Genomic DNA, 22,640 nt, shown 5'->3' with positions numbered 1-22,640 from the left:
AAAATAATCACAATTATAATATTTCGATGTTAAAGAATAATAAAAAATATTTCATAATAATATCACCATATTTTACAATTTAATGGCCATATTATACATTTGTCTGTTATTTATCAAAATGGTATTTATTTCAAAATGTTGTTTTTATTTATTTAATTATGAATCTTTTGGGGTTCCATCCCCGAGGAGTTGTTTTGGATTTTATTTATGTAAATCAGACACACACTACAGGCTGCTGTGAACAGTTATTGTATTTTCATTTGTACAGTCTAATTAGTGACTAAACTCTGGATCTATTGTGTACATTATGACCCTCAGGGGGGCCTCAGACCTCGTGTTGGCCCCCTCCTCGTTTGTATATGTATATTTTTAACCCTCTGCCAGTGGCCCGGGCGTTCCCCTCCCCGCTCCGTCCAACACAGGATGTCCACCCTGCTCGCTCCAGCCGCTGTCACAAACAAACCCAAACACACCATCGGTCTTATCCAGCCCGCGCTCCACCAGAGTGGACCTGGGATTAATTACCCTCTATTGTTTCTGTGCTGTCACTCCCTGGACTGACTCACACACACTCGTATTGTGCTCTGACTGAAAGCTCAAGGACCTGATTTGACGGCGCTGAGATTAAATATCAACAAGCGCTGACTTACAGGCCGAACAAAAACACTTAGAGGGACCAGGTCCACAAGTTGGAAATGAAATAATGTCACTTTATTTCAGGTGATCACAGATATAGTGAGCATTATTGTAGTTTGATTTTGGTTTATATTTGTTAACATCACTGTAGAGGAAGCTAAATGCTAACTGCTCCTGGGTTCATTAGAAATTTGCAGATAAGTAGACTGGAGTGACTGATCTGCTTCACATCCTGTTTTATGAGACCATATGTTTTATAAATTACTGTTTCATAGCATGCCGTCACACTACAAAGCACGAATCCTTTCACATGGTATGACAATGAAGGTATCATACCATAGTTCACGTTATACTGTAGAGTCCTGCATTCTGTTGAATCGTAACATTAGCATAAAGGATAGACTGTTTATTGGTGCAGATATTTAGCATTTTGAAGCATATCGGCTTCTGCCTTTTTTTTTAAAATCCAGCGGCTGATAAGAAATTTAACGCTGTGTTATTTTGGATCCAATTGGCGCCTCTTTGTCTGCAGTCACTACTCTGTCTCTAACATCGTCCCATGCACTGACCATCTGATTGGTGACACGCAGAGCCATATTTTGGAAACTTGACTTATGGTAGAAAACTTTAGGGATCTATTTATATTTTTTTAAGTTTTCTTTTAGCTGTATTAGAGCTGCTGAGCCTGGGACGCCAATATTTTAAATTTTACCGCAAGTGAATATCGGCCCCAAATATCGGTTATCGGCGTTTCCAGATTTATCCCCACTCTGTGACAAATGCCACAGCAGAGAAACAAACTTTCCTCATCGTTTTCTTGACTGCCCAAAATTAAATCTGTTTTGGTCTAATACAGGGGTCAGCAACCTTTACTTTCGAAAGAGCCATTTTGGCTCAGCTCACCTGGATAAAAGTCATTCAGGAGCCACAAAATCTACTTTACCTTACATTAAGACAAAAAAGTCTATAATCTAGTGAATTAGTTTCAAATCAAAGAGTTTTTGTGTTTATAAAATTGTACATGTGATTTCTTTGTTTTTTATTTTTAAAAAAATTTCCAAAATTTAACAAAAAAAAAGAAATGTGTAATGTCATAGATGTGATAAATTTTCAAAATTAATGAAATTTCAATAAGTTGGGATTAAAAAAATGAAAACAAAAAATTGCAAAATAAAAAATGTAAATGCAAAATTTTTATATTTAAAAAAAATGCTGAAACGTCAAAAAGAACCCTTTAATAATGCAATTTTAAAATTTACTTTATTTCCAAAAATTGTTAAACTTTCTAAAAATTGCAAAAAGAGGATTTATATAAAAAAAGAATAAAAAATTGCTAAATCTCCAAAAATTTAGAATTCTTTTTCTTAATTTGCAAAACTGTCAAAAAATTGAAATTAAAAAAATCTAAAAAATCGTACAAAATATTGTAGTATGATTTTACTAAGTGTTTGCGGCGTTATTATTATTTCTCTTTGTAAGAAATTTTTAAAAAAAAAATCCTTATTTCAATATTATTTTTTTACAGCCACAAGGAGCCACTGCAAAGGATTTGAGAGCCCTACAAGGCTCCAGAGCCACAGGTTGAAGACCCTTGGTCTAACATGTTCAATAATTTTTCAGAAATGTTGCGTGTAACTTTGAAACCTGACTCCCTCCCAGTGCTGTTTGGAGTTTTTGATCAGACTTCCCAGCTAAATAAAAGTCAGCTGCAACTGCCATCCTGTGGTCTCATCATAGCTAAAAAACTGATCTTAATGTTCTGGATAAAATCAGAGGCTCCACTTTGCCAAAGTTTGGTTAAAAGAAACGGTAAAACTCTCCCATATGGAGAGAACTCATCTCTCTCTATCAAATAATCTGAGGTAATACAATAAGACTGGGGTTCCCCTGCTTCAACATATTGAGGAAATGAATTAAACTGATTCCAATGTAACATTAATGGCCTCCTTTGGAGTGGCAGGAAGTGAAGTCCCGGTGGGGTGGGGTGGGTTGGGCTGGGTGTAGAGGGTGGGTGGTGTTTGAGAATTGTTTGATTCTTTGTTGCTGTTGTGTTACTCACTGCACCTGTTGATGTCTGAGTGTACCTGGTATTTTCTCTTCTCCTTATTTATTTATTTATTTATTTATTTATTTTTTAAAAAGGAAACTTATCTGTAATACTGATTGTTTTATTACTGCTCCCTCAGTAAACTAACATAACAACAGTAAGCTAAGTGAAAACATTAAGTAACATAAGGCAGTGTGACAACAAACTAGATGTATCTTTGCTAATGTCATTACATTGTATTATTTTATTCATAGCTTGTTAAATATTGTTGTATAGTAAAGTATCGTATCATATCCAAATATAAGTTAATATATCAAAGTTCATGTAACATAGCATAACTCATTAAATTGTACTGCATGGTATAAAAGCATGTTGTATAGCCAATTCCATCATACATTATGTTATGCAATGGATTAATATATATATATAATATCTTATTATATATTATATATTGTTATCATATTGCACTTTACAATACCTATCATATTGTAGCAAAGCAAAGCATGCCTTCTTCTATGCAGTTTAATGTGCCCCATAGGACCATATTGTTCTACAAATATCCACCACTCATATCATACCATATCATATCATATCATATCATATCATATCATATCATATCATATCATAACATATCATATCATATCATAACATATCATATCATATCATAACATATCATATCATATCATATCATAACATATCGTATCGTATCGTATCGTATCGTATCGTATCGTATCGTATCGTATCGTATCGTATCGTATCATATCATATATAACATCATATCATTTCATATCATATCATATCATATCATATCATATCATATATCATATATAATATTATATAGTTTCATATCATATCATATCACATATCATATCATATATCATATCATATCATTTCATATCACATCATATCATCATGTCATGTTATATCATATCACATTATATCATATCATATCATTTTATTTCATGTCATATCATATTATATCATACTGTATCATATCATGTTATACTGTATCATATATCATATAATTCCATATCATATTGTATCATATTTTATCATATCATATTACATCATTACACATAATATTCATTTTATGTCATTCTGTATCATTTTATAACCTATCATATCACATCATATCATATCATATCATATCATATCATATAATACCATATCATATCATATCATTCTGTAAGATGTCATATCCAAGCACATTCCTGTTTTATATTTTCATATTCTTACGTGTCACATACAATATAACATGCAACATTGTTGCAGACAGCACACATGGACCTGCTGTATTATATTGGATCTGTACTGTGGATTTGTTCAGCACTCTGCTGGTTATAGATATTTTCACTGGTTAATTAATTCCTGCTGAGTGCCTCAGGGTAACACAGCGGATCAACAAGTATTGATGTGGTTTTGAGGTCAGATCAGTAAACTGTGATACCCACAAGTTCTTCTTCTGGCATCAAAACTGCTGTGTTTCCTTCAAAATAAAAGCCGGATATATTTGTCCTAAACTGTTTAACGTGCAGAGAGAAACATTCTGGACTTCCTGACTGTGGTGTCCATTCAAGAAGAAACAAAAAATGAATTAATGAAATATTTGAAACTTGAAAGAGGCTGGAATAAGAATCAGCATTTTGTCTCCTGAGATGCAGAAGAGAAAGTCTTGAGCAGTTAAACTGATCTATTTACTTTAGTCTGTCTTATAAGCAGCAGAAAACTCAGTGGAGGGTCTTGATGAAGCAGACACACAGCATCCAAAGATGGTAAAGTTCAAGAACAGAGCATTTCAAACTGAAGTGCTTTTTGAAGTCATTGTGACTCATTGTTTTCTTAATCATCATTTATTAAAGAGCCGCTCAGTGCATGATGTAACGCTCGCCTGGGGACAGTAATGAGAAAACCGAGCGCTTTACTCACGTTCCTGTACATTTCCTCACGTTTCTGCATTACATTAAGGTATTTCTCTATTGTTTGCTGCTGTGTCACAGTTCAAGAGAAATGAGGTGTGTTTCTTTGAGTCCATGTGCACCTTCTGGATCACGCTCTGAGCGTTTATGACCCAGCTGTTCCACACTGTAACGACGGGTCCAAGTCCCAGGTGGACACTTCTGTGAGGTGTGTTTGTGATTGTTGAGGAGTTTAGCATTTGTTTTGACAACGGTCACAGCTTTCCAGAGAAACTACAGAGACAGACCTTTAAAATGATGTCATGATGATGATGAGTGTGGCTCCAACAGAACAGCTGATCCAGGATCCGTTTGGACATTTACAGACATGAAGTCAGCTGTTCTTGTTTTAATTTCATTATTATTGGTAATGTGCTTTTTCAGAAAACCTGGAAAGTAATTTCATTTTGCATTTTAAAACCCTAACCCTAAAAAGTAATCATATATTATGTCTGAAATGTGACTGTTTATGGTCGGGTGCTGGTCAAAAACCATGCACACACATACGTATTGATTTAAAAACCTCCAGCAGAACCAGGACAGAGCTTTATCTGCCTTCAGGCCTTTTCTCTTCAGTAATTACAGTTTGGATTAACATCGACCAGTGTTGCACCCTTTGAGCCGGGACGCTGTATGAATGCAGGCGCAGATAAACCTGAAAATAAACTGTTGAGGAAAAAAGGAAGTGAGGGGAGGATTCAGATGGATGTCGTTTTGTTGCTGCTTTTTATGTTGAATTTACCAAATGATCCAACATGATGAGATACAAACAGTACCATACGATGTGATGGGATACTGTTGAGTTATATGTCTGCTACTTTGAGCTACATTATTTTGTTTCTTTAAAATTACTTCCAGAGATAGACCAATATGTTTTTTCAGGGCCGATACCGCTACTGATAATCAGTAGTCAAGAAAACCGATAGCTGATATTTGGGGCGGATATTCATTTGCAGTAAAAGTGAAAATATTGGCATCAAAATTTGGGATAATACAAACTCCAACTCTTAACTTTCTTTAAACACCTTTAAGCATATGTTTGTTAAACAGCTTCCAGGCTCAGCAGCTGTCTCATAAAGTTAAATTAAAACAAAAAAAAAAATGTACCATGGGTGGGATGATGCTAGAGAAGCCAAAATAGCACAGCCTTAAATTTAGTTTCTTATCAGCTGCTGCCAATATGCTTCAAAATGCTAAATATCGTCACCAATAATCAGCCCGGCTGATAATCAGTCTATCCCTTGGTTTTTAACTTGGCACTGAGTAACGTTACGTTACATTGAGTTATTTTATATTGTGTTACATTACATTATGTCACATGATGCTACGTCAAGCAACGCCTCCCTACATTGTGATGCATACACTACCTTTGTGGTACATTAGTTTACTGCACTTTTTTAAAACTTTATGGTATTTTACACTATATTACCTTAGGTTATGTCATGTCACATTACATAATGTAATGCTACATTTTTTTTTATTACTTATTTTTTCAATGAGTGTCAAAGCTCAACATTTATCAAATTGCATTGTACCAAATAATAATACTAGTAGTGAAAACAGCGCAAACAACCAAGAACAAAAAAACAACGACAGCAAGAAAAGGAAGAAAAAAATAAATAAATAGATAAATAAAATTATTCATACACACACACACACACACACACACACACACACATATACATATATATATATATATATATATATATATATATATATGTATATATATATATATATATATATATATATGCATATCTACATGCACATACCTACACATACACCCATATACATACATACATACATACATACATACATATACATACATACATATACACCTACATATAAGAAAAAAAAACACTAAGGAGGAAATATACATATGCATACAAATACGCATTTGATAGATAGGCTTAATTACTGTATTCGATCTGTTAAGTCTTAGTCCTTTAGTAGTTCATTGCCTTCACTAATAGGCTACTTCTTTATTAAAGAAAAAAAAACAAAAACACAAAATGTCATTTTTAATTTGATATGAAATTTTGCTAGCAAGGACTATGACTAAATCTGTTTTTTTTTTTTTTCATTTCATTTCATTTGATTTGTATGTTATGTAATGCTACATAAAGCTATGCTACGTCACATTGCATTACATTACACTTTGTTACAGTGTGTTATTCCTAGGTTATGACGCATATGCTACCTTTATGGTACGTGATTCCATGTTAGATTACAGTACGTTGAGACAGTTACATTACATTACATTACATTATGTTACATTTTGTATGTAATGTTACATTACGTTCAGTCACCCTACACCACCAGGGTACTTTTATTTATTTTTTTTACTTTATCTTACATTATGCTACATTTTGTTGTGTTGCATTATATAGTAATGTTATAAAATGCAATACAATATGATACAATACCATATGACGTTGTCTTGCAAAAGGGTATGATGCATACTAGGATTAAATAAGACACCATATAATTCCATAACAACTAATACATTATAACACCACAACCAGCCAATATGGTACAATAAAGTAGGCACTTTAGGGTGGCTACTATTTCAATTTTATATTGAAATTTACTTTATGATGCTGGATGATATACCAAATGAAAAATACAGGTTTACTACTCCACTGCACTGCATCAAACTTAAGGACAAGATACAAAACAATATGGTACGGTGGGGTATGACGCAGTTTGTTATGATCACTGGGATACTTCTAAATACTAAAAGTTAAGATGTGATATGAAGGTTACGTATCCAAAGAGGAATAAAACATCAACCATAACAGACATTAGGAAACAGTGTGCATGAGGGGCAATCCATAGTGGTGGATCAATGCACAATTTATGTGTTCATGAGTATATTTGTCGGAAGGATGTGTTAAAGTGATTCTGGATGAACTTTAGAGAATTATCACTCACAAAGAATGTGTGGAGACCCATACAGCATGAGAAGATTAAGTGACCCTTTTTCACCACATACGGAAAAACTTGTCAATGGATGACCTCATTTGATTTGTGCATTTCTATGAACTGTCTGAATAAGGGAGGTATTAAGCATCTTAGTTTGAAGAAAAAATACCAAGAAAAACTAATTCTAGTCACTTAATGAATGCGCAAAAAAAGTACAGAGAAAAGGAAAGGAAAGAAGGAAGGAAGGAAGGAAGTAGAGGGAGTGAGTGAGTGAGTCAGAGAGGGAGAGCAGTAGCGAGCTGTGTTTTCAGAGGAACAGAGTCCAGGGGGGTTGAGCCAACAGCCAAAAGTGAGAGGCAGCTTTGACAGCTATTTAAAGAGGAGGCTGAACAGCGACAATGAGCATGGGATCCAGATCCTGGTGGCAAACGACACAAGAAACTGAGCTTTGATAGAATCTGTTTGCAGGACAAAGCTAGAATAAATTTTCTGGTTAAATCTTCTGGAAATTAACTTTTACTGGACGCCCTTCCAGATCAAGATTTTGGATTTTAAAGCACCAGGGACTGTTGAACTTTAGTCTGAAGCTGCCTTCTTCCAAATATCCTCATCTGGGTGCTCTACCTGCACTTCACTCCATCTATGGTCAAGATCCTTTCTGGGCTTTTTGACAGTATGGTGGTCGAAAACAGCCCTTGCTGCGTGATGGTTCGCCAGTTTGAGCTCGGAGGCTCTCTGGAGTCAGTCAGAGTGAGCAACACCACGGGGAAACAGGTGGAGGTAAGAGATGCTACATGTCTAAAAGTTAAAGTCGTGCTTGAACCTCGGAGTCTGGTTTCAAGAGAAATGTTTGAGCACAAGATTCCTGCCAAATGAAAACAGTGTCAGATAGGGACGGACAGGTTTTAGAGGTGGCACTGATTGATTTGCCCTCAGTGACCTTTTCCCCAAACCATCATCAGAGTCCGGATGCACAGTGACAGAAGTGATGGCATTTGAGTCCTGAAGTGAAATCTCTTTTGTACGAGACCTAAAAACTTGTGAGTAGTTAAATATGTTCTTGCTAATTCTGCTTTTTATGAAAAACCAAAAAATTTTAATTTTACAGTCATAAAAGAAGCCAAAAACGTAGCATATTTACGTTTGAGAAGCCTAAAAAACAGTGTTTTGGCCAAACTTGAATAGTTCATTTACAGTCAGAGCTGCTGTCAGGTATTTTCTTGTCATCAATTTATGTTCAAAAAAAGTGGTGGGACTTGATTAAAAAATTAATCGAATTAATTATGCCATTTGTAATTAATTAATTGTAATTAATTGCGTTTTAATCACATCACTATTCAGCTTCAGAAGCAACACTTTTCAAGCTAAACAGATTTTGGTAGAAGACTAAATAATTGAATATTCTCATACACAAGTTTGTTTTTTTGGACACTACTTTCAAGTACATTCATCAGCTGTTATGTGGTAAATAGTGCTGTCAGTCGTTAAAAAAAATAATCTAATTAATTACAGGATTTGTAATTAATTGATCTAATTAATCACATTTTAATCTCATATCTGCTTAAGGTCCCCACATACAGAGTTTGAATTCAAGGACATTACAAATTTAGAGTGCATGACTAATCGAATGAATACACGAAAAAGAGAAGATTTGTAAACCTTTTTTTTTTTTTTTCAACTGGACAATACCAATTAAAATGTCCGTGTTCCCTGGCATTGACATTCGATTACTGTTTACTGTGTCTATAGAAGTAAATTATATTTTTTAGCGGAGGGAGGCGGGGTCTATTGGAGCTTGTCAATCGAAATCATGCTCATAAACTACTGTGGGTGAGAGTGGTGCACTCTTTGGATGAGAGCTCAGCATGGATATGAGGAGAAGATGTGAGATTACAGAGGCACAGCGAGATGCAAGTCAGAAAAGTTCAGGCAGCTCATGCTTCAACTGAGGATGTGTCACCGTAGTTCAGAGAGAAAGAGCAGCGCCTGACATGAACGCGATCAAAAAAGTTTGATTTGTCTGTTTTTTGGATCAAAACCAGGAAGAGAGACATAAAAGAAGAGAATCCACTCTTCAGAAAACAAGATTATTTGGGTCTTGAAAGATCATTCAAGAATCTTAATGATGCGTTAATTTGCGGTGTAATTAATTAATCTAATTAACGCTTTCAAGTCACAGCCCTAGTTTCAAATAATTGTTACAGAAGATAATACTTCAACCAGATCTGAAGATGAAACATATGGTTGATAAGGAGCGGAACAAAAAGGTCATGGACGTTTCAGTCAGTGCAAGGCTAAGTCCATGAGGACAAGGCTAAGAATTTCGTCGGCAGTGCCTTGACCAGGTCTAGAAACCAGGGCAAGTCCTAGATTCCCTTGTTTTGGATATTGGATGTTTGGTTTTCATCTGGCATATTCATCAATAGTCATTAAGTTGCTCTGTCTCCTCTCCAAGAATCAATTTTTCTTTGGTGGTCCTTGCAAGCACGATTGCCTTGGGCAAGGGAAACCTTCCCAATGTGGTACATCTTTTGAGGAGAACAAGGGTCTTTGCGTTGGTCTTAGTCTTATCTGAAGAGAAGCTTCTTTTTATGTTTCAGTCATCTGTTTCAGCCCCTACCTGTGGTCCTGAGTTTATGGGTGAGATTGCAAACACAAGCCAAAAGTAGCCCCTGGATGATGTCTGGGTTAATCTGCTGATTGGTTCCACCAACGGGCACCCTGAGGTGGTTAGACCATCTGATCAGGAGCTCTTTAGACTTGACTTTTAAAATTCAACAGTTACCCAAGAAGATACTGAAGATCATGCAACTCTCTGGACTGGGATCACTTTTAAAAGCCCCAAGAAGTGCTTGCAAAACTTTTTTAGGAAAGGACATCAGGACTAACGTACTTAGCCTCTCTTGGGGAAGATATGTCACATTGTAGTGTCTCTTCTTTGTTCGTCAGAGCAGATTGTACTAGAAGCTGTATCTCCATCTCTTAAACTCTAGTTAGATGCACATAGAGCCAAAGCTAATGAATTCAATCACAAATGCCTGCAACATTCCCATTTCAGCTTTATAGCTAACACGTTCTGAGAGAAGGTAAAGGCCGTTATACTCCAAAGACAAGTCCCAGAGGTAAAACATAAAAAAGACTTGTAGGTTGTGACACAATTATTTTCTGGGGCAGCTCAGCCGGAGGTTATTCTTCTTTTTTTAATCCAGCCTCATGCCAAAAGAGTCAATCAGTCAGTAAACCTGCTCTAATTAGATAAACCAATGCAGCGTTGTGACCAACTGCACCTGATTGATCTCTGCTGGATTCAATTAAATGAGGCAACGTCAGACATTGAAACCTATTTGAAAACGTCCCATGGAAACTTCTACAATGCTGAACAAAAAACAGTGTTACTTCCAAAGAAAAACCACAAAATCTTCAAAAACAACAAATAAATCTCTGATAAATAGGACAGTATCATCTGCGTAAGAAGAGATTAAACTGTTTCTTTGTGTACACCGTTTACATGATGTAAACATTCAAGTTTTAAAAACTGCTGGGCCTCTAAAAGCACATTTTAAGGCTCTAACTAGTTGCAGTTTTCTGAAAATATTGTCAGTTTTTTGGCTTGAACTGAAGCTAAAACAGAGTCTTTCTGGGACTTGTGAGTGATCAAGGGCTGAAAACAATAACCGTCTGCCAGGGGCTGATTTATTTTTGGTCGGCTGATTCCTGACTGAGGGCGCTGATGGAAACAAAGTTTGATGGTTCCTGTGTTCCAGTAGGTTAGCTGGCAGGCAGTGTTGATACACACACACACACACACAGATTGATTTACTCAAAGTCTGTGTCCCGGACAAAGTGCCTGGTGGCGTTTTCACACATGGAGACAAACCCTGAGAGTATGGAGACCCAATCTCTGGGTGTGTGTGTGTGTGTGTGTGTAAGTCTGGCAGACAGGGATAGACTTTGAGTCACTCTATTGTTTCATTTGACAAAACAAAGTCAACTTTCCCGCAAACCCTTTAGCCATCTACACCCTGATCATTGGTAGCAGACTGGTTGTTTAGGGGATTTCTCGATTCTCTCGTTTGGATTATTGTCAGCCGTGTATTCAGTGACTGTTCTGTCCGCTGCAGTCAGAAAACATATCTTGGAAATGGTGCTCTTCTTGTCATAGCTTGGTTGCACAATTTGTTTACTAGTAGTAGAGTGGCAGTCCTTGTTGTGGAGGAGCTTTGACCCAGTATCTTCAGAAACAACCTACAAACCTTTGATGATAAGAACAGCATCGTCTGCGTAACAAGAGATGCAAAAGTGTATTTTGAGCATGGACCGGATGTTTTCAGATTTAGTCATATTGACAGTTTTATGCCATTGATATGGGAAAGTTCGACCACAGGTTTCCTGCCAAATGAAACGGTGTCAGGTTAGGACAGACAGGTTTGAGAGGTGGCACTGATTGATTTGCCCTCAGTGACCTTTTCCCCGAACCATCATCAGGGTCCGGATGCACGCTGACAGAAGTGATGGCCGTTTGAGTCCTGAGGTGAACTCTCTTTTTGTACAAGACCTAGAAACTCCTGAAGGTGGCGTCCTTTATTCTGATCATCATGTTGATGGGTGTTGATGCTGAGGGACATAAAAGGAGTCTCATAGCTGGAGAAACAACAGGCAGAAAACTCACCATCACCCTCGGATAGCTCATGTTCTGTTTGAGCTAGCCTTCAACAATGAAACCCCAACATACCTCAGACTGTCAGAGAGAAAAGAAAACTCTCAGACAGAGAAATGCTGACGTTTGTTAGACTATACCAAGGGTCTTCAACCTGTGGCTCTGGAGCCTCATGTGGCTCTTTGACTCCTTTGCAGTGGCTCCTTGTAGCTTTGAAAACATATTATTGAAATAGAGAGTTTTTATTTTTCTTACAGAGGTTATTGATGATTAAAGACACTGACACTAAATAAAATCAAACGTTGACATTTTGTTGAACTAAATATGCATCACCTCCTGCAATGAAGCTTACAATTTCTTTTTGCATTTTTTTGACAGTTGTAAAAAAAAAAAAAATTTTAATTTATTAAAATTTAGAAAAAGATTAGAAACTTTTGCAAAGATTTAGCAAATTTATTTTTTTTTTCTGCAAATTTTGCAAAATTAGTTTAATTCCGTTTTTTGAAAATGTGCAAACTTTTGGAAATTTTTATTGAGAACATTTTTGAAAATACAATCTTTAATTTTTTCTGCACCTTTTGAAATTTTATCAATTTTTTTTTTAATTTTAGAGTTTTTTTCAATTTTCCTAATGTTCCTAATGATTTTTTTTTTATTTTACAAATTTTTGAAAAAAAAAATAAAGAAAAATTGTAATTTATCCAAATTTTATTAACTTGGAAAATTTATGACATTTCTATTTTCTTATATGATTTTGGACACAATCTCTGTCTTCTTCCTTTGCTGTAAAAACATCAACCCCCTCTCTCCTCTTCTTCTCCTGACTTCCAGGTAGATCTTAGGGCTGGTGGCCAGGCTTGTATTGAAAACTACATTTCGCTTTTCCTGTTTCCTACAAACATGGCTGTTTGTTATGTCAGCCTTCATGAACAGGACCTGCAGTAATATGAATATAAAAAGCTTTTTTCTGACTTAATAAAAAGAAAAGGAAAGTTTTATTGGGACTATTGTTCACTTATTTTAAAATGCTTCACAAACATCTATCAACATTATATCTCATTTCCACTGTTTCTGTTCGGACATATACTGCCGTTTCTACGTACTATGCCTTTAAGGCTCCTGTAACTCCTTGTTTGTGCAGAATATTGTAAACACATCATAAATTAGGAGTAGTTTAGTCACTTTTGTGACTGTTTGGAGCATTTCAAAGGCTCTGTTTCATCATTAATGTATCCTCTACAGTTTCAACCTTTAACAACATTCAGTAATTAGTGCTGAAAATTCACTGAGAGCTGGGTCTGAGACCTTCTGGATCATTCTCCCTCTGAGGACAAAGAGGAGAAGGCTCAGATTAAGGGTCTAAGTGTTCCCTGAACAGATGAGTCTTCAGACATCTCTTAAAGTAGGAAGGGACTCTGTGGATCGTATAGAGTTAGGTAATTCATTCACCATTTGGGAACAACAGAGGAGAACAGTCTGGCTAGAGATTTGGAGCCGCTTGGGCTGGGAGCACCAGGCGTCTTTTACAAGCAGAGCTTTAAATTTGATTGGAGCTGCCACTGTAAGCCAGTGAAGAGAGATTAACAGTGGGGTGAAATGTGCGGACATGTGCATGGATTTGGGTCACTGTTAAAGTTTTCTCTTTCTGAAAACAACATCTTAAATTTCTTGTTTTTTTTCTCTCTGAGTCTTGGTGAATTTTGAGTCACAAAGTCTAAAAACGTGAATCTGCTCCAAACCTCTTTGGCACATTCATCACCTGCTGCAGCTTTTCATGCCTAATGAAAGCAGAGTGCTGAATTAAAGTCGCTCTTTTTGCATCTGGTGAAGCTTATTTTTGTCTTCTCACATCTGCTTGATGTTTTGTTTTTACTGATCATCTCTTCTTGGCTGTTTTCTTTTATTGCTCCGTGGAAATTCAGAGAAATTACTCAAAGTGCGTTCATTTGCTTATCAAAATGTGAGCCGAGCTTTGTCGTCCTGACTTTTATAAACTCTGGGCTGTGGATTGTTTTGTTAGACAGTTTTCCAAGAAATGAATCCTGCATTTCTGGATTGTTTGGACGGACACAATAGAGCATCCTCTGCCGTGTGGCCTGGGGTTAGTCATGCAGGTCGTGCTCAGTGTAAACAAATCCTGGCCTGGAGCGTCACTGTGTGTTTCTGTGATAATCTAAACACAGTTTGTCCGTCTCTCCTCAGGAGCCCAGCACGAAGCGCAGTAAACTCGTGTCCAGGGTGACGTCTCTGGCCAACCTGCTGCCGCCTGTGAAGACCGTACCGCTGAAGAGGATTGGTCAGACCCTGCAGGTCAGCTCCAGTCACCAACACACGCTGGTGTAATTAGATACAGGTTGTTAATGAGTAAAGTTGAGTTATAGAAGAGGAACATACTTTCTGTGTCTCCATCCTCTCTGCAGCGCTCCATCAGTTTCCGTAATGAGACTCAGACGGAGAGGACCACTCCTCATCCTCCTCCCTCCTCCTCATCGATCCTGAAGACGCGAACTTTCCCCGTGACGGTCTCCAGCTCCGGCTCCTCCATGACTGCAGCTCGGGTGTCTGCATCAGCTGCTCCATCCTCCAAACGCCGGGACAGCAAGCTGTGGAGCGAGACGTTCGACGTCCACCAGGGGGCGACGCAGCATCTGAGCCCGAAGGAGATCAAACGGCAGGAGGTGGGAGGCTGACGCTGCAGGAGGAGGCGGGGATAACTTCACCGCTCACGCTCAGAGGTTTTTACAGTCTGTCTCTGTCCGTCTCTCTGCAGGCCATATTCGAGCTGGCTCAGGGCGAGCAGGACCTGGTGGAGGATCTCAAGCTGGCAAAGAAGGTTAAAAAAAACTCTTATTTCCTCTTACATTAATCCTGAGAGTGTGTGTGTGTGTGCTCATGTGTGTGTGTTTTTCCTCAGGCCTACCATGACCCCATGCTGAAGCTGTCCATCATGACGGAGCAGGAACTGAACCAGATCTTTGGCACCCTGGACTCTCTGATCCCCCTGCATGAAGGTGAGGGCAGCCTCCATAAATCAACCGTTTATCTCATGTCAGAAAACACACACACACATTGATTTAATGTTAAAACCACAGATTAAGATGGACTTTAACTTGAGCACAAACCACCAGATTATTAAATTAATACAGTTAATCTCATATTTACCAGCTCAACACAGAGAAAAGGAGTGTTAAATAATCAATTTTCAGCTGTTTTCAAGATGAATTCTTTTATTTAACGTCTGTTTTCACCAATAAAACACATCCACCGCTGTCCTTATCACGCTTTTGTTTGTTGATAATCGACGCAAACTGCATGAGATACATCACCTGAGATTGAAGGAATAAATTAACTCTAACTTCCTGTAATTTCACTCCAAAAAAAGAAATCTTATCAAGTGTTTTTGTCTCGTTTTCAGTAGAAAGTGTCTTTTTAGACCTGATATTATCCACATTTACTGGACCAGTCCAGAAAAATCCAGTCCAGAGAAAAGTTCCTTGTATTAAGACGTTATTCTAGTTTCTGGCAAATTTCTCTTCTTCCATTGGAAGATTTTTTTTTTACTTGTTACAGCAATTCAGATCTCATTTTGTCTTTAAATAACTTAAAAAAGACATTTTTCTGGACAGATAAGCTGAATCTAGCTTGCATCAAGTATGACAGGACACTTTTTACTTAAAATAAGACAAAAACATTTGGTAAGATTTCAGTTTTTTGTTGCATTAAAGTTTTAAGCAGTTGCATGTTTTAAACAAGTCGCAGTATTTACGGTTTTATTGCTTTAAATGATGAAACTGATGCCAAAACGTGGAACTAACTCTAATGAGGGAGAAAATTATGTCCATTAAAGTTTTTAAAGCAAAATAAACTTCAAACTCAAATCAAGTTTATTTGTTTTTAAAGCCCAAATTCTGATTTTAAAGTCTCCTATGAATCTTTAAACACAGAAGAGTTGAGTCCAAGTTTGAGACAAACAATTCTTCTCAGCATCACAAAGATTTCACTAAAACAGAAAGATGAACCAAGCGGTGACAACTTTAGCTGTAGTTCCTCTAACCGCCACCTGAGGGCAGCTGTGCATCACTTTAAATATAGGCTGTTTTCTAAACCTCCTACTACATAAGCAGTGCCTACTATTTTGGCTGTAATTCAGTCTGTAGTCGTCAGTTTGCCAAAACTTGTAAAATCTGCGGTTTACTAAACATCCCGGATGTCCTACTGATCCAGGAAAGTTTCTCAGTATGAAACAAACCAGTCCATCTGGCATACTGATTCCCACATTGCACAGCGCTGACACTATTTGTCTCTGCGGGTGTTAGGTTTTGGTGAATTACCGCAGTCTACTGGAATGAGTCATCATTACAACTACAATACAACAACACTAGCGTTAGACGGTCTGTGAGATAGAAGTGAAGTGATGAGAAAGAAACATCAGTAAAACTTGTCACTTCCAGTTGTAAAAGAGGCTTTTACTTCTACAAATTCATTAAAGCCCATTTAAATCACTAAATTACCTTTTTTTTAAACCATACGTGGATTATATGGAAGGGTTTTTCCATCAGCTGTAAAAGTAAAAATCCCTTTCAGATTTTTTTTCAGTAAACAATAGAACTTTTGGTGTAAGATAAGAAATCAAGAATGATGATTCTGCTTTGATGTTATTAACAAAATAACCAAATGCAGAGATCTGCCCATAGCTTCTTTTGTATATTTATATATTAAAGGCAAAAAACCCAACATCATCTGTAGCTCTGCCTGAACAGAGTAGTAAACTACAAAACAGACCCAACAGAAAAGTCATACTACATACTACATGCCAAAGAAGTAAGTAGTATGTAGTATGTATTAAGCAGTTTGGAAAACAGCCACTAGCTCCTGACTCATGAGACCCCGACCTGATCTTTGACCTGTGTGACTCTCTGAGCTGGAGAAGGTATCATCCACACAGGAAATACGAAGAACAAAGAAAACCAAAACATTTGAAGCCAAAGTGCTGATTTTAGAGTTTTGACCTTGTTCCATCCTCCTCCTCCTCCTCCTCCTCCTGTCTCCAGATCTGCTGAGTCGCCTCCAGGACGCCAGAAAACCAGACGGCTCCACAGAACACGTGGGACACATCCTGACCGACTGGGTGAGACGTGGTTTATAAAACTTTCAGCTTGAGTTGGAAACCTCTGAAAAAGAAGAATTATCTTTGTGTTGCTTCAATTCTTTCGCGAGATTCTGTTTTTTAAGTCTCTTTTCTGATGTTTTTTTTTTTTTTTTTGTGGATCAAACTGAAGCATCAGCATGATTTCAGTTTATTTCATTCACTGTAAAAAGTCAAAATTAAGTTGTTTTCTATTATTTTAAGAGACCACACATGAACTTTACTCATTACAAGCAGCCCCTACCTTATTTCTGGCTTCTAAGATCTTAATATCCATCAGATTTATCTGAAAAGTCCGGAAAAAAATCCATATTTAATGTCTTATGAGACATTTTTTTTACTTAAAATGAGACCAAACCACAAAGAAGATTTTTCATATCCTGAATTTAATGACATTTTTTTTAGATTTTTCGAGCAATTTAGTCTCAGGTGTAACTTTTTTGCAGGTGTTTCAAGTCACATTTTCATGCAGCTTGGCAGAGAAATTCATCAAGTTTATCTTAAGGCTGTGCAATGAAAACTTTAAGGATTTTCTCTGAAAGACAAAAAATAAAGAAATAAAGATTAGCTGATAAAAAATGAAAATATAGATCTTCTTCATCTGTTTCTGACCGTGTCTGTGTCTGTGTCTGCGCAGCTCCCCTGCCTCTCCTCCTACACGCCGTACTGCAGTAACCAGGTCAAAGCCAAGACCTTACTGGACCAGAAGAAGCAGGACCGCCGGGTCCAGGACTTCCTGCAGCGCTGCCTCCAGTCCCCCTTCAGCAGGAAACTGGACCTGTGGAACTTTCTGGACATCCCTCGCAGTCGACTGGTGAAATACCCGCTGCTGCTGAGGGAGATCCTGAAGCACACGCCCAACGACCACGCAGACCGACAGCACCTGGAGGAGGCGGTGAGGAGACGAGTGTTTATGGGTTTGATTAATGACCGTGTGACAGGTGGATCACCTGTCTCCACCTGAGCTGAAGTTAAAAAAACAGCTGTAGTTTTCTGTGCGTACTGTAGGGGTCACTGCTGCTACAGAGGAGTTTACACAGGAGTCAGATCAGTCTTTCAGTCAGGCCTACGATGCTGAAACACAAACAGTTTGGAGAGTTTGAGATCTTATCAGCTCCTGTTATTAGTCCATCATGTATTAATTAGTTAGTTCCCAGGTCCAGGTTTAAACCAGACAAGAAGAAAAGAAGCCGGTATGAGGGAATTATACCAGAAAAATGTTTTATTTAAAAACATAAAAGACAAAGATGATGCCCAATTTGATAGAAAAAAAATCTTGTTTAGTTTCTTGTATTTTCTTATTTCAAGAAACTTCTCAAGCTTGAACTTAATTGAGACTTAATTGCACCAAAAATCTGCAAACTGTTATTAAAGGTTCCATATCCTGCTCCTTTTCTGCAGTTTAATATGGATCAGTGATGTCTTCATGAAATGGTAGTAACATGTTTTGGTCCAAAAAGCCAATAAATCAAGCACAGCAGCATTGTTTCCAGGCTCTCATAGCCCCTCTGTTCAGAACGCTCTGATTTAGTGGGCGTGGCCTTCATATGTAAATGAGCCACCGCTGATACCGCCCCGCTCTTCCACGTCACTGAGAGCGGCGCCACGAGCTCCGAGTGCACAATGTTTAGAAAACAGCAAAGCTCGTTTACCGTAACATTACAGGCTAAAAGAACAGGCTAACTGCAGCTAAAGTTAGCATCCTGAAGCTAACACAGAGACAGGGGGGACACTGAGGAAAAGCTCTTCCATCTGCTCCACAGCACACAGCATTTAAAATACTCACATTTCCAGGGTCCCAGGTTTGTTGGAGGATGGTTGGTAATGCGCCTGGATTCAGGACCAGTCTATTGGCTAGCCCTCTGTTGGACTGTCCAAAGTTGGAAAAGCAGTCGGCCGTGAAGTGACTAGCACACACATGCTCAGTTTTACTGAGTGTAGCTGGAACATTTCCTGATAAATGAACTCTAGACACTTAGTCTGTCTTCTTCTGAGATGGGAAGCTTGAGCATGGAGCTATGTGGCTGTTTACAGCCAAAAACAGAGCAGTGATGGCTCTTCAACTTTGGCATTTTTCTCCCAGTGGACCAATCAGGTCAGACTTGCTCCTGATTGGTCAAAAAAGGGAATCGCCGACGTCGGCAAATCCCCAAAATCCAAACAGCTCGTTTTAGGTCAGGATTTTACATTCACAAGCTCTACTAAGAACAGGTTTTGTCTTTAAATATCACATTTTGTGGGCTGGGAGTAAAGACAAAGACCCACAAATTTCACTAAAAGACTTAATAAAGTGATTTTTGCATAACATGGGATCTTGAAGTCATGTTTCATCTCTTCCTCTCAGATGCTGATGGTTCAGAGCGTGGTGGCCGACATCAACAGGCGGACCGGGGAGTCAGAGTGTCAGTACTACAAGGACCGGCTGCTGTACTCAGAGTACGCTCACAGGGACGAGCTCATCGACAGATCCAGGACGCTCAGCTGCCACGGGGAGCTGAAGAACAACAGAGGACTCGTGAGTGAAGCTTTACACCTTCAAACCCCCTCACACGTCACCTTATGTCCCTTAAACCTTTTACAAATCCTGTCTCTAGAGTTATGGGTATAAAAATAAAATTATCATGGAAAAATGTTTGAAACAAAAAAAGGGAAGTATTAATCATCTCCTTTCTCTGTTTTTATTTTTAGAAGCTCCACGTGTTTCTCTTCCAGGACGTCTTGGTCATCACCAGGTCTGTGTCTCTGAACGATCATCCCGTCAGCTACCAGCTCTGCCGACAGCCAATCCCCATCCGGCAGCTGGACCTGGAGGACCTATCAGACGGAGAGATGAGAGTGGGCGGGTCCATCCGAGGAGCCTTCAGCAACAATGAGCGGAGTAAGAAAACGTGCAGACAGATTTATCTGAAATCCTCTTTGTAAATAAAACCTTGACCTGACTAACCTCCCTTTGTCTCCGTCTCCTCTGCGCAGCAAAAAACTTTTTCCGGGTGTCGTTCAGATCGGGGGGTCAGCTGCAGACCCACTGCTTCCAGGCCAGCGACGCCTTCAACAAACAACAATGGATCAACTGCATCAGGCAGGCCAAGGAGGCCGCGGCGCTGACTGGGGAGCAGCCGCCGCAGACAGGACGGTGCGTGGAGACGGGGGCGGAGCTGAGGCCGGGCGCTGAGTCAGAGCTGGAGCCCGACAGAGGAAACTGGGCCGAGGTGGAGTCAGGGATGGGTCTGGACGCAGAGGAAGGTCTGAGTCTGGAGGAGACGAGGCTGAGGAGTGAGACGGATGCAGGAGTGGAGATGGAGGCAGAGCAGGAAGTCGAAGGTGAGACAGGTGCAGAGGAAAACTCGCAGGTGGATGAAGCACGAGAGGTAGAGGAGGAGGAGGAGGTTGTTAACTGCAGTTGCAATGAAACTCCCTTTGAAGAGGAGAAGGAGGTGATGGAGGAGGAGCAGAAGCACACTCAGGAGGAAGAGGTGGAGGAAGAGTTTGGCATGGAAACCTGTGAGAGCGAGGAGGAGCTGAGCTTCAGGTGCTGATGTTTGCACCAATCAGAAACAAAGACTCACTGAGGGACTGCCACTGCAGCCAATCAGAGCAAAGACTAGCTGATGATGTCATGGATGGACATATCAGAGAAAAGGAAAAATCTGAAGATGGACGCTGAAGGACATTGTGCACAAAGACGTAAACACCTCTCAGACTCCCCCAGGAACTCCTCCTCTCACCTCACTCTTTTTTAGCATCAAATAACTAATTCAAACTAAACTTCTCTTTAAAAAAACATTTGGACATAGATCAGAGTTAAACTGGAGCAAGTTTCAGATCCTGGAGGTGTGACTTCAAATGTTTCTGACAATCAAAAAAATCATAACGGAGGAAACCTGTGACTTCTGTACGTACTGTATGTATTTAAATAATGTATATTAAGTCTTTATGTATATGAATGTAGGAAAAAAAGCCAAACATGTCTGTTGTGCTTTCACTTTACTCTTGAAACATGACTTACACTGTGGAGACACCCAGCTGGACTTCCTGAGACCACAGAAATGAAGAATATGACGGTCGGGGCTGTTTGAGCCTTTAAGCAACAAGTTCTGCAAGTTTTCAAACTGGTTTTTGCACAGACTCTGGAGAGTTTGTCTCAGACACTTTGTGTACATACTGTCACCTCATGTGTGGAAAGTCATGAGACCAAAACATCAATAAAGTGTTGAAAAAGAACGTGCTGTGTGGTTTGTGCATCTTTGGAATGAAGACGAACATAAACTCAGTCGATTTGACTTTAAAAAAATGGGAACACACTTCAAACCTAAGGTACAAAGTCGTCGGATAAGGAGAGAGGACCTAAGATTGATCCCTGAGGAACACCCATCCATCTGTTTTTCTTCTGCTTATCTGGGGTTGGGCTGGTTTCCCTCAATTTTAAGGTTTAGCAGCTCCACTTTGAGTACGTGACCTGATCTCTGAAGCTGAGCCCATCACCCCTCAAAACTCATGACCAAAGGTGAGGGTCAGAAAGTAGCTCAAAGCCTGCTGAAGGTTCCTGTCTGAAGAACCCTACAGAACAACATCATCTGCAAAGAAACAGAGGTGCTTCTTGTAGTATAAGTAAAAAACTGCTAGAATTATTTTCCTATTTGTCCTATCTGTTTGAGTCAAAGGGTTTGTGTCTTTCAGTGTTAGTAAATGTTTTGCCTGGATGTCCTCTCACAGTTATCCAATAAGGCATTGAAAAATATGAACAAAAACACTGAATATCAAAGTAGGCAGAGCTTTGTCTGCGAAAGGCATCAGAAAAAGCTTTTAATTGTGGAATTACAAATATGAAATACGAGTTTGCAAATCACAATTTTTAGATTAAAATCAAAAACCATGAGATGGTGTATCATAATAATACCAAACTGTAAAAACAGGTGGTAGCTTCTCATTATTATGAATAACTTTCTCGTTACTCCAGATTTTTTATCCTAAAATTATCATTACTTATATTTTCAATTTTTTTATAATTGAGATTTTCACGATGCATGATAGACACAACAATTGTACTTGGGAATTATGTAGAAAACATGATGTACATTGAAATTAAAAATTATAAACAAAACAGGAAAAAAATAAACAAAATAAATTATTAATATAGATTTAAAAAAGAATATTTATAAATAAAAATATTTTAAATAAGTTTTGAAATACACATAATCATCCTAAAATTATGACTGACAAACATAATCTAATGTATTGTCTTGTAATTTTGATTTGTTTTAATATCATACTTGGACT

At 38.3% G+C, this 22,640-nt stretch overlaps 1 protein-coding gene across 1 annotated transcript in view; it reads left to right on the top strand.

Moving 5' to 3' along the window:
* The window catches only part of arhgef3 (Rho guanine nucleotide exchange factor (GEF) 3), a 44,962-nt gene extending 23,405 nt beyond the window's left edge, over nucleotides 1-21,557 (top strand). Inside the window, exons 4-12 of the mRNA XM_074665476.1 lie at nucleotides 14,420-14,527; nucleotides 14,638-14,895; nucleotides 14,988-15,050; nucleotides 15,132-15,228; nucleotides 17,269-17,345; nucleotides 18,001-18,258; nucleotides 19,708-19,878; nucleotides 20,052-20,241; nucleotides 20,337-21,557. Of these exons, the coding sequence (XP_074521577.1) occupies nucleotides 14,420-14,527; nucleotides 14,638-14,895; nucleotides 14,988-15,050; nucleotides 15,132-15,228; nucleotides 17,269-17,345; nucleotides 18,001-18,258; nucleotides 19,708-19,878; nucleotides 20,052-20,241; nucleotides 20,337-20,899 (1,785 nt within the window). The 3' untranslated portion in view covers nucleotides 20,900-21,557. The remainder of the gene's footprint in view (nucleotides 1-14,419; nucleotides 14,528-14,637; nucleotides 14,896-14,987; nucleotides 15,051-15,131; nucleotides 15,229-17,268; nucleotides 17,346-18,000; nucleotides 18,259-19,707; nucleotides 19,879-20,051; nucleotides 20,242-20,336) is intronic.
* The last annotated feature ends 1,083 nt before the right edge of the window (nucleotides 21,558-22,640 follow it).

The sequence above is a fragment of the Halichoeres trimaculatus genome, unplaced genomic scaffold (assembly GCF_033239565.1).
Source record: "Halichoeres trimaculatus isolate MK-OKI-2021-1 unplaced genomic scaffold, fHalTri1.1 fHalTri1_scaffold_1, whole genome shotgun sequence".
NCBI classification, from domain to species: Eukaryota; Metazoa; Chordata; class Actinopteri; order Labriformes; family Labridae; genus Halichoeres; species Halichoeres trimaculatus.
The sequence above is the reverse complement of the archived record's forward strand: the minus strand, read 5'-3'. Positions and strand labels throughout refer to the sequence as shown.